Source organism: Rutilus rutilus (genome assembly GCF_951802725.1).
Source record: "Rutilus rutilus genome assembly, chromosome: 7".
In the NCBI taxonomy this organism is placed as follows: domain Eukaryota; kingdom Metazoa; phylum Chordata; class Actinopteri; order Cypriniformes; family Leuciscidae; genus Rutilus; species Rutilus rutilus.
This window is the reverse complement of record NC_140221.1, coordinates 35,456,897-35,475,322: the sequence shown is the minus strand read 5'-3', so window position 1 is coordinate 35,475,322 and position 18,426 is coordinate 35,456,897. Positions and strand designations below refer to the sequence as shown.

At 38.5% G+C, this 18,426-nt stretch overlaps 1 protein-coding gene across 1 annotated transcript in view; it reads right to left on the bottom strand.

The window, feature by feature from the left end:
- LOC311294114 (connector enhancer of kinase suppressor of ras 2) overlaps nt 1-18,426 on the bottom strand; it is a 44,183-nt gene that overhangs the window by 22,961 nt on the left and 2,796 nt on the right. The window contains exon 2 of the mRNA XM_084414790.1: nt 2,207-2,370. Within this exon, the coding sequence (XP_084270916.1) occupies nt 2,207-2,370 (164 nt within the window). The remainder of the gene's footprint in view (nt 1-2,206; nt 2,371-18,426) is intronic.

The window sequence follows — 18,426 nt, the reverse complement described above, 5'->3', positions numbered from 1 at the left end:
AAATGTAAAACTATCTTATTGACCACAAACTTTTGAATGTTAGCATGAGTGTTAGCAAGAATGTTATCTTTTCAATACAGTGCAACAGCAGGGTTTTTTTCTAAGAGGGTCCAAGGTCTGAAGCATAGCAGTCAATCTTATGGCTGATTTTATCATTCTGAGACTTAAAATCTAAGTGTAAGCAGCAGAAAAATCAAGCAGCATTCTCACAGCATGTACAGAGGGTCATCACTACACACTAACAAAGTTACTCAGAAATAAAACACTGCCTACACTGTGGAATGAAATAAAGCACACAATCAAGTCTCTATTCATATCTGGAAAAATGCATTACTCAGAATAAATGCCATTTTCACAGAACTGCTGCTTGGAGAACCCATCATTTCTGTGTATCGATCGGCTAAATAGATTTTAGATTCTAAATAGATAGATTTTCTCACATTTCCTTTGGGTTTGTTTATAGTGTTAATCAGCTGGACCAAACATCTCTCATTTATTGGCAGGAGGGGTTTTTCCGACTTCTCCGTTTTTTCTATATATGGTGTAAACTGGTATCTGCAGCAGTGACGTGTCTTTTTCTACAGTTGTGACTGTTGTTCTTTTATCTAATTCAAGCTCCTCGCTGCATAAATTACAGCGGCCATGCATATTAATATGTAGACACCATTCAATGTTCCAACCATTATTATAAATAGATCCTTATATAAATAGGTTCACGGGTAAGATCTTTGAAATGCTGTTCATCACTTGAAGGATCCTAAAAGCTCTTCGAGGCATCTTTAGAATTTAAATAAGTTTCCAGGTAGCTATGAATGTCAGGATAAATAGCAGAGACCTAAAGCAAATAAAAAAATACATAATAAAAATAAAAAAAAGGTCAGCAGAACCCATGAGAATTTAGGAGTGATCTGGTGACAGCTGACTCTTGTTTTAAAAAAGGTTCAATGCAAAATTTATAAGGAGCGAAAGACTTTGGGATGGTGCTTCAGAGGGCAGGTATGCACCACATTTTATTTTATTTTAAAGCCAAATGGAAACAGCAGTTTAAAACCCTTGTTTTAGCACAGTGGTTGATTGATTAATGACTATAATGTATAATATTTATAATTTATATATTTAATTTATACTATTTTTATTTGTTATAATATTTATTATTTTGTAATTGTAAATTCATGTTTAATTTACACAATTACTATTTTTGTTATGATATTCATAATGTTTATTAATTTTATATTTACGTATTTATATTTAATTTAAAATGTTTACTTTAAATGGAAGCCATTTAAGTTTAAGTGAAACACACATTTCAATGTAAAGCAGTGTTGTTATTGTTAACTAAAACTAAAACTATTAAAAACAGTTTTTATGAAATTAAATAAAACAGAAATGAATTGAAATAAAATATAAATATTGGATGAACAACTTAAGGTTAAAAAACTTGCCTTGGAAATGTTACTTTAGCAAATTACGGAAATAAAATGTAAAAGTTCAAGCTGAAAATGACTAAAACTAAAATTGAGATAAATTCTTTTATAAAAATTACAAAAGCAAAATTACTAAAACTTAAATAAAAATAATAATAAAACATAAATGACTAAAATTAAAATGAAAATTGAAAATATAAAAATAGAATCTAATTAAAAATAAATAAATAAATACTATAATAGCATAAAAATAATATTAGTCAACAAGTACTGCTGTCACCAATGTTGTTGCACACTGGACAAATAAAATGTAACTATGACTGAGTAGGCGACCCTTCGCTGTCATCTGCGATAAGATCTCAAATTGTTTTAGACCCCATTTGCATTTGTATTTATTGCTGTCCACTTGTAATCCTTTCACACGAAACAGCTCTTTAGCCTACTTATAAACCTGAATTCTGCTTCTGAGATGAATTGGTTTGCATGAACAGCTGTGTGGAAGTTAGCTAGTTGACTGAGATTGAACTCCTCCTCTCATTCTATGATGCATGAATTCCTCCAGCAGCCAATCAGAACCAAAAACGCATCTTCCCTTCCTTGCACACAAACTCCCTCCTCTTTTTGTATACTGGTTGAGAGATTCCCGCTGGGTGTTAATCATTCAGTGTTAAGCGGAGTTTGAATAAAATGTCTGTCGTGTCATTAAACAAAACAAACACATCATTATCACAGCCAGTCTCATTTTCTCTCACTCTCTCACACACACAAACACACACACACACCAGTGCGCAGAGTAAGTCCACAGCCTCCAGAATGAGCTCCTGGTGTCCGATGCGGGTCACGCCGAGCTCTTCCAGCTCCTGATGGGTGATGTGAAGCAGCTGCTCTCCGTTTATCTGCTCTCTCTCAAATGTCCTCATATACTGCAGCAAACAGTCATCCAACCCTGAGAGAGAGAGAGAAGTGCAACACAACCATGTGATCATAATTCATTTATGTCATGTAATAAACTTAAAATGTGACCCAGTGTATAATGGAGCTTCTCTCCATACAGAGAGCTGTCATTAGAATGATTAATACACAACACTCACACACACCAAACGCAATGCATAAACACATCGTAAACTTGCAAATGATGTCAAGTGGCTAATTCCTGTAACAGTTTGTGCTTTATCCCCGATAAACCACTTAGTGAATACAGGCACGTCTCTCAGAAAGAGACACACCTGCATTTTTCAAGGCAGCGACACACACATTTGCTTTCTCAGAGGATGATGTTGGCCGACACTCTTCAGATGGGAACATTGTGAACTTGCAGATGCACCCAAGCTCAGTGTCCTTCATAAACAGCTCTATGGTCTCAAACACACACACACAAGATAACCTATGTGTTATTTTATCGACATGCCTGTGTGTGTGTGTGTGTGTGTGTGTGTGTGTGTGTGTGTGTGTGTGTGTGTGTGTGTGTAGGTATGTGTGTGTGTGTGTGTGTGTAGGATGTCCTTCAGCTAAACAGACTTTCTCTCGTGCTCAGTCTCTTCATTCTCTCGTTCTGCTCCAGCTATACGGGCTGCTTGGCAACCGTTGCTTAGAGACGGTGAGGTAAGCCTGCACAGGGAATGATAAAGGCCTCCATTTCCTACAGTCAGTCACACACACACACACACGTCCATACTGGAAAGGTGCACACATACATACACTGCAAACATATACACACATTAAAGGAGAAATGTGTATTTCCTCTAGCACTAACATCACCAAATGGAATTGCAATAATGATTTAACAGTTGGTTGGATGCCCAGATTATCCAGCCAAATACTCACACACCATTGGTCAGGCGGGAATGGCTTCTGGCTTACTAGGGGCTCATACCATTATGGTAGTTGAACAAACTCAGGGTTACGGGATTAGCTTTGAGTTGACAAAACCAAACCAGTCAAATTAAGCTTTGTTTTTTTACCATGTTGTTGATGGAGCATGAGCACATGAAAGTGTGACATCAGCGAACAGCCAATCACATGCAAACCTGTGATTCACTTCTCGCGAGAGTCCGTGCGATTCAATTGTCTCTTCTGCCAAGGATTAAGAGATTGAAGAATATGAAGTATATAAATGCATTTACACAGCAAGAAGTAAATATCTTGCTATATCATTTGAATATGTAAGCTCATATGTAGTCATTTTTAAAGCTTTATCTATATTGATTCTAAAGCGTGTTTATATTACATCTCTGTAGCCTATATTTTTACATAAATTTAAACTAACTGATAATTGTTAAAGTAAAATTGCTCATGTTTAATGGATTAAGGGTATATTAATTAAACAAATAATATATAAATAAAAAAATTGCTAAAAGCCAGTTATCTAGTGACCTTTAATTTGGAGCAAGAGAAACTGGGGGAGTGATTTTATTGCGTCAGAGATGTGTTACTTTACTCACACTACAGGACTGTAGGACTCGCTGAATTGCTGTGGTGCTCACATTACACTACAAGGTTTGTTATCATCTGCCGTCGTCTTGTCATAGCAGCACGCATACTACACAAAACAATGCTGACGAATTGCACAAACTACAAGAAATTTGGTCAAGAGACTGTCCTGACCTACAGCGGGGGGAAAAAACGGTTTGCACATAAATTCACGTGAGAAATTTGCACAAGTGATTACGAGATTTTCCTGTTTATACCATGTTTATGCACTGTGATCGGCTGGATTAGTTCCAGGATCATTCCTGGGATTCTGTAATATTTCAAAGATTTTCTTTTTAAACTACATATAACTACATACTCTACCCAAGGGTCTATCCCCTGTCCATCCCGGAGCAGAAGGCCATGGAAGAGTACATCAAGGAGGCACTTCGCCAGGATTGCATCCGCCCTTCAACGTCCCCTGCCGCTTCCAGTTTCTTTCTTGTGGCGAAGAAGGACGGAGGCTTGCGGCCCTGCATCGACTACCGGACTCTCAATTCACAGACCATCAAGTACAGTTATGGTGTTTGGTGTTTTTAGCCCCCAACTTCCAGGCAGCGAGGGGATGGGTAGGTTTAAGGTTGAGGTTAGGGTTAGCTGCCTGGAAGGAGCCATTGGGGGCTAAAAACACCATCGAGCTACAGTTATCCCCTTCCTCTGGTCCCCTCAGCCCTGGAACAACTACGTGGTGCCTGTATATTCTCCAAGCTAGACCTACGAAGTGCCTACAATTTAATTTGCATCCGTAAGGGTGACGAATGGAAGACGGCCTTCGCGACGCCCCCAGGGCACTATGAATACAGGGTCATGCTCTATGGACTGTCCAATGCTCCTTCAGTCTTCCTAGGTTACATGAACGAAATACTCCAAGACTTCCTCCAACAGTTTGTCATTGTCTATATCGACGATATCCTGATATTCTCCAAGAACCTCACCGAACATCGGCACCACGTGAAACAGGTCCTCCAGCGCCTCAGGGAACAACATCTCTATCTGAAGCTAGAGAAATATGAGTTCCACACTTCTACAGTTCACTTTCTCGGGTACATCATTGACCAACGAGGCATCCAGATGGACACAATCCGGACCTGGCCTCAACCAACAACCATCAAAGAACTACAGAGATTCCTTGGATTTGCACATTTCTACCGCAGATTCATCCATAACTACAGTCTTCTCAGCTCTCCTCTGACTTCACTCCTCAAGACCCGGCCCAAGTCTCTGTCCTGGAATCCAAAAGCCACCACCGCCTTTGCCACACTCAAGGACGCCTTCATCACCGCTCCCATCCTCACCCATCCAGATCCAGAATTGCCATTCACCATGGAGGTGGATGCTTCCTCCACAGGGGTGGGAGCGGTGCTCTCACAGCGGCAGGGGAACCCTCCTTTACTCCATCCATGTGCCTTCTACTCTAAAAAGCTGTCCCCGGCAGAGCAGAACTATGACATTGGCAACAGAGAGCTCCTCGCCATCAAGAATTCAAGAATTCCAAAGCTGATGCTCTTTCACGTCTCCATCAACCTGATCCAGAACATACCAATCCTGAGACCATCCTCCCTCCAGCCATGATCGTCAGTCCCATGCTCTGGTCTTTAGATGAAGACATTCGAATTGCTACTCAAGCAGAACCTGCTCTGCCGGGAGGTCCAGAAGGGTGCATCTACGTACCTACATCTTGCCGTCTGCCCCTTCTGGACTCAGCTCACAACTCTCCGGGCTCTGGACACCCAGGTAGCCAGCGAACTCTCTCGCTCCTCCTCAGTCAACGCTACTGGTGGCCCTCTATGGCCCAAGGTATCTCCCAATATCTCAAGGGTTGCTCAGTCTGTGCCATCACCAACACTCCCCGTCGACTGCCCGCTGGCAAACTGGTTCCATTACCCATCCCTCATCGTCCGTGGTCCCATCTGGGAATTGACTTTATGACTGACCTTCCACCCTCAGAGTCCAATACCTGCATCTTCATCATTGTCGACAGATTCTCCAAAGCCTGCAAGCTAATCCCTCTCAGAGGATTACCCACAGCCTTCGAAGCAGCCGAAGCACTCTTCCAAAATGTCTTCCGTCATTTCGGTCTCCCTGAGGATATAGTATCCGACCGAGGTCCTCAGTTTATCTCCCGTGTCTGGAAAGCTTTCAAGCTCCTTGGAGTCTCCATCAGTCTATCCTCTGGTTATCATCCTCAGACCAACGGCCAGACTGAGCACAAGATCCAAGAGATCGGGAGGTACTTGAGGTCATATTGCCACCAGAACCAGAACAGCTGGAACCGGTTCCTTACCTGGGCGGAATATGCCCAGAATTCTCTCCGCCAGTCAACCAACGGACTCACGCCATTTCAATGCATCCTAGGATATCAGCCTCCGGTGAACCATAAGAGGTTCCAGCTGTTAATCACTGGTTCGAGCAGAGTGAGAGGGTGTGGGACTCAGCTCACGTCCATCTAAAACAGGCAGTGCGAAGACACAGCACACAAGCCAATGCCAGAAGATCAGAGACACCCCAATACCAACCTGGACAAAAAGTATGGTTGTCCACCCGAGATATCCGTCTTCGCCTGCCCTGTCATAAGCTGAGTCCCCACTACATAGGTCTATTTACCATCCAGAGGCAGCTCAACGACGTCACCTACCGGCTCAACCTACCTGCACAGTACCGTATTTCTCCATCCTTTCACATTTCACTGTTAAAACCCTATTCTGAACCCTTGTCTCCTCCCCACACAGAACCCGGTGACCCTGACGTACCTCCTCCTCCTGAAGTCGCGGAAGAAGTACTCATCTACAGAGTCCAATCCATCATTAACTCGCGACGACAGGGCAATCGACTGGAGTACCTAGTCGACTGGGAAGGGTACGGCCCAGAAGACCGTTCCTGGGTAGCCCGTGATGACATACTTGACCCCTCCTTATTAACCCAGTTTCATCAAGATCATCCCACTCGTCCTGCACCCAGAGGTCGTGGTCATCCCCGTCGTCGCAGTTGCACTTTTGAGGAGGGGGTACTGTCACAGAGCCATCTACATCATCACTCCCGCCCACTGCACCCCATCATTACACCAGATTACAGTCACCTGATTTCTAATCACCGGCACCTGCACGTCATGATTGCACTCACTATACTTCAGTCACAGTCTCCCGCACCTCAGTGTCTGGTCTCGTCTCTCGACGCTACAGACTCACCTTACCTGAATACCAACCTGAAGATACTTACCTGTTGTCCCGTGGTTTCCTTCGTCCATCGTCCTGTGGTCCTTCGTCATCATGTTCATCAGTATTCTACAAAGACATTGTTTCACAGTCAGCTAAGTGTTCACCATATCTGCTTTATTATCATCGCACTCAAGTTATCCTGCATCGCTCACTCTGCACTTCAATTAACTTGTTATTTGTTTACATCTGCCTTGTCTGCCTTTCTATGGATGTGACACACATATCAAACCTCCAACATATTATATTTTTCCCACCTCAGGCATTAAATATTGCTAATAAATTGTTATAAAACAAACATCACCATACTGCTCAAGTGTACCTCATAACAATTTAATAACTATAAAATGTAACATTTTATGATAAGTTTAAAAATTTTATGGGACTGAAGTTAAAAATAGGCAAATTTTGTGTAGTGGTCTCTTTATTTTTGTAAAAATGAAAATTAAATTTAGATACTTAACTAAAACCACTATTTTATTGTGTTAGTCGTTAACATGTCAGATGCACTGTAAAAAGTGATCAGTTGACTTAACTTAAAAAAATTTAGGAAACCCGTTGCCTTAAAATTAAGTAAATAAACTTCATGCTTAATCGAAAAAAAAAAGAAGGTATTAAAGATTAAGTTTATTTACTTAATAATTTTAAGGCAGCAGGTTTACTAGATTTTTTTAAGTAAGTGAACTGAACACAAGAAATGCCTTCATTTTTAATCGTCTTCCCTATTTTTCCCCAAAATAATAGTTGAGAATAGTGTGATGAATGAAATGAATGAATGAAATACACTTTATTGTCCCCAAAGGGGAAATTTGTGTTGGACTCAAGGTGTTTACATTGACAAAATCATTGGAAACATAAACAAAACAAAAAAATGTTTAAAAAAATCTACACACAAAAAAAAAAAAAACTCATTCGTCATTTAACATTTTAATTGAAAAAGGAATAAAAGACTTCTTAAAACGGTTATACCTACACATTGGAAATCTGTATCGTCTTCCAGAAGGTAACAATTCATACTCTGTGTACAGAACATGCAATGGGTCAGCCACGATTTGATGTGCTTCTCTCAGAACCGATTGTTCATACAATGACTCAAGTGACAAAAGTTATTTTCTCCCAATGGTCTTCATCGCTATTTTAACCAAGCGTGCAAGCTTCGACTTTACCTGAATTGTAAGGTTACCAAACCAAACCGTAATGCCATATCTGATTATGCTCTCTATAACTGCCTGATAAAACAACCACATAATTTTCTGGTCCACACCATAAAGTCTAAGTCTACGTAAAAAATACAGTCTTTGCTGCACACGAGAACAAATTGTATCCACATGAATCCCCCAACTAAGTGTATTATCCATATGGATACCAAGGTACTTGTAGGAACGTACTTGCTTAATTGATTTATCATGTAAGAGCACTGGTGTGTGATCACCTATTGATCTAAGGTCAAAAATCATCTCCTCAGTCTTTTCTGTTCTATTAAAAATAAGATGATTTAGATCACACCACTCTACAAACCTTGATACCACTGAGAAATAAACTGAGAAATCAGTATTCTCATACAAAAGACTAAGTATCGCTGTGTCATCCGAGAGTTTCACTATAAAATTGTTATAATCACAACTTGAACACTCGTTGGTATACAATGTAAAAAGGATAGGGGAACTGACACATCCCTGTGGAACACCTGTGCTGGTATTTTTCAGCTCCGATAAAGTGTGATTGACTCTAACCTGTTGGGTCCGATTGTCAAAAAAGAAAGATACCACCTGATTAAAAAAGAATTAACATTAAACATCTTCAATTTCTGAATTAAACGGTGGGGCTGAATTGTATTAAAAGCAGAACTAAAATCAACAAATAATAGACGTGCATAAGCACGTTTGAAGATTGTAACAGGTTTGAAGGGACATTGCCTTTAATTTTGTATTTTTATTTTTTAATTTTGTCTCTTATCTGGTTGCACAACACAGTCTTTCTGCTGCTGATGTGGCTGCCATTTCTGACATAGGATGCTTGTCAAGTGGACACATTACATCAAATATTCTATTTATAACAAAATTATGAGTTTTCATGATTTTGGTAAGTATATCTTTACTGAAACCATGACTATTTTATTTATTTTTTAATCACAATTATACATAAATAAGTGAAATACTGAAGTGAAAGCTTCACAACCCTGTCACAAGCTTACAACCCGAAACAATTAGAATTATACATACATATATGTGACAGGGTTTAGTGTGATGGGGTTGAGTTTTTTTTTGCACAAAATGGCCACTGTTCCTGTGTAGGAGAGTATAGACCATATATGGCAGCAATGAAATAAGTACATTGTATATACTTATGGATTAAAATACATTTTTTGAAAAATAATCATTTTCCATCTTCATTTTATGTGATGGGGTTGAGTTGTTAAACCCTTTTTGTTATACTGGTTGAAACTCTCATCACATCCTGATAGCAATCAATAATAGAAGTGGTCTTCATATAAAACATTTTTACATAGCCTATATCTTCTGTAGAAGTCTCAGGACTGAAACATATTCGTCCAATCATTGCATTCGGGTCAAAAGGCAATGATAGGATGTCCTACCTGCCAGTCAACATATGTATTTCCATACCTCTGCGCAACCCATTCGCACAGACATCACACGTCAACACCGCTACAGAGAGCCACCTTTTACAGTTCCTCCTGAACCAAAACAACAAGCTTATGCTTCATGACATATTGTAACCTGGTTGTAACCATAATTACAAGATAGCAACTGTGACTTTCTACTCTGAGCTGTTCCTCTGTTTCTCTGGCAACACAATGCCGAAATGAATTAGCTGAATCTGCTCTGGCTGTGTGCAAGCGACCGGCGCGTTCATGTGTTTCGAAGGAGGCGTGGCTTTGGCGAACGCTCTGAAGGGAGAGTGGGATCTAGTGCTTTCAAAACTAGCTTGCTATTGCTAGCCGCTCAGAAAATGCCTACCCTTTTAAGCTTGACAGTACCCTCCCTGACTAATACGATTAAATATGAATAAAAAGTAGGATACTATACTTGCCATCTTCTGCACCACTGTTAAAGAGACCTGAATGATGTCATTTCTGGTAAGTGGAGAATAGTTGGCATGACGGGGTTTAGTTCAGACTGAGGGACTAAACTTTATAGTCTGTTTTGTATAAAATATCTTGGTTCTTTTTTTTTTTTTTTTTCACAAGAGAGTAACACAAGTAAATACAATATTGCCAAAACAATTATAGACACTGTCCACATTTTGTTAAATATTTTCAGAGTACAAATTCAGTGAAGTGCCTCGGACATGAAGACAAAATGCTTTCTGTGTCCCTCCACCTTGTCATTGTATTGCACACACTACAAGATCACGTGGCAATAATGTCAAACAGGTTTTAAAAATAATCGTGATGTCGTGATCGTAGCCTGTCCCGAGCAGTCACAGACATTGCGTTATTTTTAAAACCTTTTTGATATTATTGTCACGTGATCTTGTAGTGTGTGCACCTGTGTGACCTGCTCATACTTTACGGCCATCGGCACTGCAACATGCACCAATTTGACTGCAGTCCGGGGATTTTGTTGCAGACCTTGGAAAACTGCGAATTCCAGCCAAAAATCATGTAGTGTGACTGTGAGCATACCTTTAGCCGTTGAGCGTAAGTTACTATGGCAATGAATACTGCTAAAAGCCAAACCACTTTCATGGTGCCTAAAACCCAGGGTTGGCACGAATTAAACTGAAACATACCTGGCTAACCACCTAAACATGCTTCATGCTATAGGGCCTAGGATTTATTCCAAAAAAAAAGTATTGGAAGAAAAAAATATATAGATATATAGATTTAAAAATGACATGCTAACAATATTTGAATATATAGGCTATTTCTATATTTCTATATTTTATACAAATATTTAAAAGTTTAATATGACTAAATTAACATGACTAAATAAGATTTCACCAACCAAAAGTATTTTTTAAAAGTCACATCAGATAGATGTATATATCTTCAATGTATAAACTATCCATTTTCCCCTTTTGCAGCGTAGTCTCTGCATATTAAGCTGGGACAGGAGAGAGTACTTCACCATGAAAATAAAAAATTATCATGCATAATTACATGCAATTCTCTATGAGAATGGCCTCCTTTAAGAAACACACACGCATAATCTCTTCAAGTCCACTCTTCTGGTTTACATCCCACCATCTCACATCTGCGCTAACACATCTACGCTGATCCAAGAACAGCTGACAAAGGGAAAAATGAATCTGGTCCCTCCCACTAAGAGAGGTGACTCATCGTGAGGAAACCCCTTAGAAAATGATCAAACACTCACTCAGAGACACGCTTGCAAACATACCGTTCAGCGCCCAGTTGCTGCTGTTTCAGGTTCTGATACACCCCACTTTGGACACTGGACATCTTGGAGATCTTTTTTTTTATCTGTTCACCACCTGTGTTTATACTTCTTGAAAGTCCTTTGACCATCCCAATCATAAATGACAGAACATGTCATAAATTTAGTCTCTTTGCTCAAGGCTATTCTTTCATGATATCACAAAACGTACAACCTCACTATTAGTGAACAAACACTAAACTTTGCAGTGTCAGTAAAGACATTTATAATGTAGCCTAACAAAAGATTTCTATTTCAAAGAAATATTTATTTTGGACTTTTGCTCAATTCAGCAAAGAATCCTGAAAAAGTTGATCACAGTTTCCATAAAAATATTAAGCAGCACAACAGTTTTCAACTTTGCTAATAATAAGAAATGTTTCCTGAGCAACAAATCAGCAAATTATAATGATTTCTGAAGGATCATGTGACACTAAAGACTGGAGTAATAATGCTGAAAATTCAGCTTTGTCATCACAGGAATAAATTACATTTTAAAATTATATGAAAATAGAAGAAAAATTCATTCAAATACTATTTCACAATATTGTTTTTTAGTGTATTTTTGGTCAAATAAATACAGCCTTGGTGAACATAAGAGACTTCTTTCAAAAACACTAAAACAATATTATCTACTCGACTCTTTTGAATTGTGTGTTTATAATTACGCCAGTAGGTGGCGACATATAATCATCATTAAATGAGTAGGCCCTAAGTCATTCATCCTAAGTCGGTTCAGTCAAATGCACAGAAAGGAAACAAGCAACTGTACTCATGAGTGAGTCATTGAATCATCGTCTCGACAAGTATTCTCTCGTTTAGGCCTATGTCATAAGTGAGTTGAGAAAGAAACGGATGTTTGTCAGTTTTTTCGGTCCGTGCAGTCTGTCTTGACAGCTTGCACCTAATCTGTCATTAATATTAATAAAACAACAAAATACAGCTTTAACAAAGATGAAACTATATTTAATTACTACAGTGAACAAATAGTGTTATTTTACATTTAGGCTTAATTATTAACTTATGTAGGCTACCTGAATTGCCTACTACTGATAGACTTTGTAACTTTGTTATTTAGTAGGCTATTCATCTCTGCTTAATTTGTGCATTTGTTCTTATTTTATTACTGAATGTTCACTTGTTTTTAAATAATGTGTGAACTTTATCAGTTAGGCCAGTAAGTTTCTGATGTAGGTAGCTATCGAAGAACTTCAAGTGAGCTTTAAGTAATAAATGAAAAGCAAAGTTGAAGTCTTTTTTTTTTAATCTCTTAAAATACTCCATTTAGCAACCTTCAGCCTATCACTATTTCCTCTATCAAAACGAAGCAGAAACGCTGTTAGTGTGAAAGTGAGAGTTTTAATGAATTCAAAATACGCTTCATGAAGGTTCGAAACCTTTGCGAATCATTTGTTTCAAACCAGTGATTGGCGATTCGAACGCTTTGAAACAGTGACTCATTTTATGAAGCAAATGGAACAATTGATTCAAAGTTTCGAAAAGCTTTGTTTCTCCTATCACTAGCCTGTTTCACTAACCTGTGTGTGACAGGTTGAAATCTTGGAATTTATAACTATGCATGAGTGGTGAAGAATAATTTTAGATAGGCCTATATTTGGAAGGTGATCCACCATTTGAAATCATTTTAAATGAGTGCCTGGAGCATTCTGTATTAGTAGGCTAAGAGAACCTGACCTTCACAGCTTCAGAAAGAGCAGGTAATGAGTGATAAAACACTCAGCTCAGGCAAGGTGAGGGAGTGCAGAGCACTTTCCCCACAAATGCAGTCGATTTGTTTGGGGTTTATTAAATTGAAGGCATTCATCAAATAAGTTCTTTTGCAGTATCTGAATCAGCACAAGAGATAATGTTTGAACTGAGCTCAACACCTGTGCTGGTTTGACCTCTGTGTTTTTGAGTTCACTCTTTTACCCATCTCCCCCTTCAGACAGCCAGTCTTGTACATCTATTTGAATGTTTGTTTTTCGGAAATCCAGACTGTGTTAAGAATTTCCGTGAAATAGCTTGATGAGCACAGTATTACTTCATATTCAGCCTTCATGTAAGCTGTAGAGCACGGTGCTATCAACACCAAGGTTATGGATTTGATTTCTAGAAAAGCAAGACTCATAAAATATATACCCTGAATGCAATGTAAATCATTTTGAATAAAGGAATCTGCCAAATCCATAAATGTAATTAGTGATTTCAAATAATACATGATTTTTTTTTTTTTAAAGATAGATAAATAAAATAGTTTTTGGAATACACTGGCAAATATATGGCCTCAAAGCTAACTTGAACTAAAAGCCACAAATTTCCAGACTTTGATTTCATGGTCTTAACTGTGTACTCCGTGACTTATGGTTAGTTTGATGAATACATCTGCCAAATTGCAATGAAACTATGAAAGTCAAGGACAGGTGCTAAAGTTGTATCTGTTGAATAAGAAAATGCAGTGTTCAAATAGAATAGTGTACTGCAAACTAAACTGTCAACTATTTTTAAAAGCATTATGTGAAGCAGTATGCATTGATAAACATCTCAAACAGAAGTATTCTACAACATGGCCCTATTATGTGTAAAAATGGTTATTGAGCATTTTTATTGATTTGTTTTATTGCGGCGTCTTATAATGTCTTAATTCTTGGTAGTCTAATTACATAACGAGTCGAGAAAAGGGTGTTAAAAAATGATGGCTGTTATAACTTGTGATTTCTTTATCACACTGAAAATTGAAGGTCAAATTGAGCACTTTCCATTATGGAATATAGTATTCAGGCCAGGGCAGTGAGCTCTGTTGTATAACGCACATTTTGGCAAATGTATTACAGCTCATCCGGGATTTTCATGCTGACAGAACATTTGCATGCTGTATACTGCAGCAACAGTGAAAGTAATGTGATAGTAGGTTATTCTGATCTGAATTTGAAACAGCCAACATTTAATGGGATCATTTAAATAATGGGATAATGTTTTTAATCAATCTGCACTAGAGAAAACAGAGAAAAAGGGCTGTGGTGTTTCAATTTGCCAGAAAGTTATAAAAACATTAACAACCAATGTGTTACCAATGTAACAAATACACTGGGCTCGATCAAACTGTAGAAGTACAATCTGTAGTTTTCACAAAAGACTTGGAGCTGTCAAAAGCCTGTAAAGTAAAACGTGACTTTAGTTGACCAATAAACGGAGATAAATGGGGAAAGATTACACAATGTTCAGTTACATATACTGCTGACATTGCAATAATACAAAGCTGGTTGAAAAGGCAGAGACATTTGATTATTTACACATCAGACATATATTAAAACCCCTAAAATATACAGAGATACAAACAAGCTGAATAGGTTTGCAAATTAAATTAGATTTTATTAGATGAAACAGGTGAGCCACCAGGGCTTATGGAGTGTGCACTCATTTTGTTAACAGAGAACAGTGGAGATAAATGCTCTGATAAGTGACAGAAGATAAACACTGGGAAGAACCACTGCAGTGAGACAAACTCCAAGTAGTACATTGTACTACTGACAATTTTTTCTGTTAAACGGAACACATTTGAAAGGACTGCAATATCAATACCATATCATAACTGCAACTATATGGATAACCTTAAAGGGTTAGTTCACCCAAAAATGAAAATTCTATCATCATTTACTCACCCTCATGTCGTTCCAAACCCGCAAGACTCGTTCATCTTCGGAACAAATCTAAGAGCTTTCTGTCCCTCCATTGACAGCTACGCAACTGACACTTTGACACTTCAAAAACTTCATAAAGAGATCGTAAAACTAATCCATTTGAATTGACCAGTTTTATTCACATATAAACATTGATCAGCGAACATAAACAGAAGCTCAACTGAACCTGCTTGACGCGCAAGAACAATCCTCATTGGTTCTTGCGGAAGCTCAAACATGCTGCGTAATACACGAGAACAAACCTCATTGGTTCTTGCGGAAGCTCAAACGTGCTGTGTAATACGAGAATGAACCTCATTGGTTCTTGCGGAAGCTCAAACGTGCTGCGTAATACGAGAATGAACCTCATTGTTTCTTGCACGTCATGCAAACATGCTTGAGCTTCCGTTTACCACAACTGAAAGCCTAAATTAAATTTCTTCATCATATAAAGCAATTGAGTCTCTTCAGAAATTTTTTGGACTAAACCACTCCATTCAAATGGATTAGTTTTACGATCTCTTTATGAACTTTTTGAAGCGTCAAAGTGTCAGTTGCGTAGCTGTCAATGGAGGGACAGAAAGCTCTCAGATTTCATCAAAAAGATCGTCATTTGTGTTCCGAAGATGAAAGAAAGTCTTACGGGTTTGAAACAACATGACAGAATAATGACAGAATTTTCATTTTTGGGTGAACTAAACCTTTAACAAAAACTGCTGAACCAAATGCATATCCACAGTCCTAACTATCATCTTGGGTATAAGACCCTATCATATGTCAACCTGCATGACGATTTTTCAAATGTAAGCTGTAAAGGTCAAAACTGGGCATGCAGCAGAGTTTTATATTACAAGATGTCTGTAATGTTAGAGGAGGCAGATTATCCCTAGACGTCATCAGCACATGCCACATCTCTGCATGCCAGTTTTTTTGGCAAATGTAAGAAAATGAATGAAATACACACATAACAGAAATATGGCAATGGCAGTTGGTCCAAGATTACAATTTAGGAAATAAACAATAAACACAAAACAATCACGCTGAGAGATGTTTTCTTGTGCAGAATCTCTATGAAAATTTGATGCAAAGCAATAGAAAGCATCACTACCAGCAAAATGACCCAGGATCAGGTGCTGAGGTCTGACAAGCTCTTTGTCAGCAGTAATTGTGAAGATTATGCACAAGCAGCTATAGTTTGCAGTTGCATCTGAGACAGTGAACAGGGTTCCTGAAAATGGAAACCATCCTGCACAACTGGCCGTGAAACCTAGTTCTCTAAAATACAGAACTAATCAGTGATCCTGCACAGGGGAGAATTCAATTCAATTCACAGTTAGAGCACTTTTCACAAAGCAGCTTTAAAGAAATGTTACAATTAAGAGTAATGTCAATTAAGTAGTGTCCATATTGCATAAACGTACAGTTCTAAGAAAATATTTTATGATATTTTATCAATTTGAGTTTGTAGTCTATAATGAATTGTGATCAAATATAAAGACTGTGCACCACGAAACAGTGTCAAGAAGAATCTCTCTGTTGTAATATCCTCAAGTGCTTCCACGCAAAAACAAGCATACAACATGACCAGTTTAGTCCAATTAACAAAAAAAGAACTATTTTGAGCTGGTTCTTTCCTGTGAATCAAAAACATACGGCGCAATCTGGGTAATCCGATTCATGAACAAATGACTCTTGTCAGCCGGTTCTCTTTAGTGAATCAGAAACAAACAGCACGATCAGTGTAATCCTATTCACAAGCAAATGACTGTTTTAAGAAGGTTCTTTTTGGTGAATTGACAACAAGCAGAGTGACCAGAGTAGTCCGATTCATGAACAAATGGCTGCTTCTTTTAATAAATTGTTTAAAAAAAAACAAGTTAAAAGTGTTTGAATTAATCCTACAAATCTTTACTGAACTATTTAGTATATATGTAAAATTCTGTAGGAAACGCTAACCCATTAAATACATGAACTTACAAGGCTGTTATTCCAATAATAGCAATGAACGAAAGACTGATCAACTATGGGGGCATTTTTTGCCTTAAGTACAGTGCCCTCCACCAATATTGGCACCCTTGGTAAACATGAGCAAAGGTCGGCTGTGACAATAAATCTGCATTGTTTATCTTTCATTCACAAAATTCTAAGCTTTCATTGAAGTAAAACAATTGAAAGTGGGGGAGGGGGGACCTCACATTATGAATTCAATGTTTTTCTCTAGTTCACGTTGGCCACAATTATTGGCACCCAATGATTGCAATGTATTTTTCCAAAGTTAACAGCTCTGAGTCGTCTTCTATAATGCCTGATGAGTTTGGAGAACACCTGACAAGAGATCAGAGACCATTCTTTCATACAAAATCTCGCCGGATCCTTCAGATTCCCAGCTCCAAGTTGGTGCTTCTTCTCTTCAGTTCAGCACACTCATTTTCTATAGGGTTCAGGTCAGAGAACTGGGATGGCCATTGCAGATGCTTCATTTTGTGCTCAGTGACACATTTTTGTGTTGATTTTGATGTTTGTTTTGGATCATTGTCCTGATGGAAGATCCAGCCATGGCCCGTTATAAGATTTCTAGCAGAGGCCGTCAGGTTTTACATTTGTATCTGTTGGTATTTCCTAGAATCCATGATACCATGTATCTGAACAAGATGTCCAGGACCTCCAGCAAAAAAAGAATAGGCCCACAACATTAAAGATCCAGCAGTATATTTAACCGTGGGCATGGGGTACTTTTTATCCGTGTGTGCACCAAAGCCATCTAGTAGGTTTGCTGCCAAAAAGTTCATTTTTAGTTTCATCTGACCATAAAACCCTGTCCCTTTTGAAGTTTCAGTCGTGTCTGACAACTGAATATGCTGGAGCTTGTTTTCAGATGAGTGAAACCCTACCAAACTTGTGGTGATGTAGAAGCTGTTTGATAAAACATTTTAGGCTTTCTGACCCAAAGCCTCAACTAATCTCTGCAATTCTCCATCTGTGATCCTTGAAGAGTCTTTGGCCACGCAAACTCTCCTCCTCAACGTGCATTAGAACGATATAGACACATGTCCTCTTCCAGTCAGATTCGTACCATCTTTAGTTGATTGGGACTTCTTAGTTATTACCCTGATGGTGGAAATGGGGATTTTCAATGCTTTGGCTATTTTCTTACAGCCACTTTCTATTTTGTGAAGCTCAACAATCTTTTGCTGCACATCAGAACTATACTCTTTGGTTTTACTCATTGTGATGGATGATT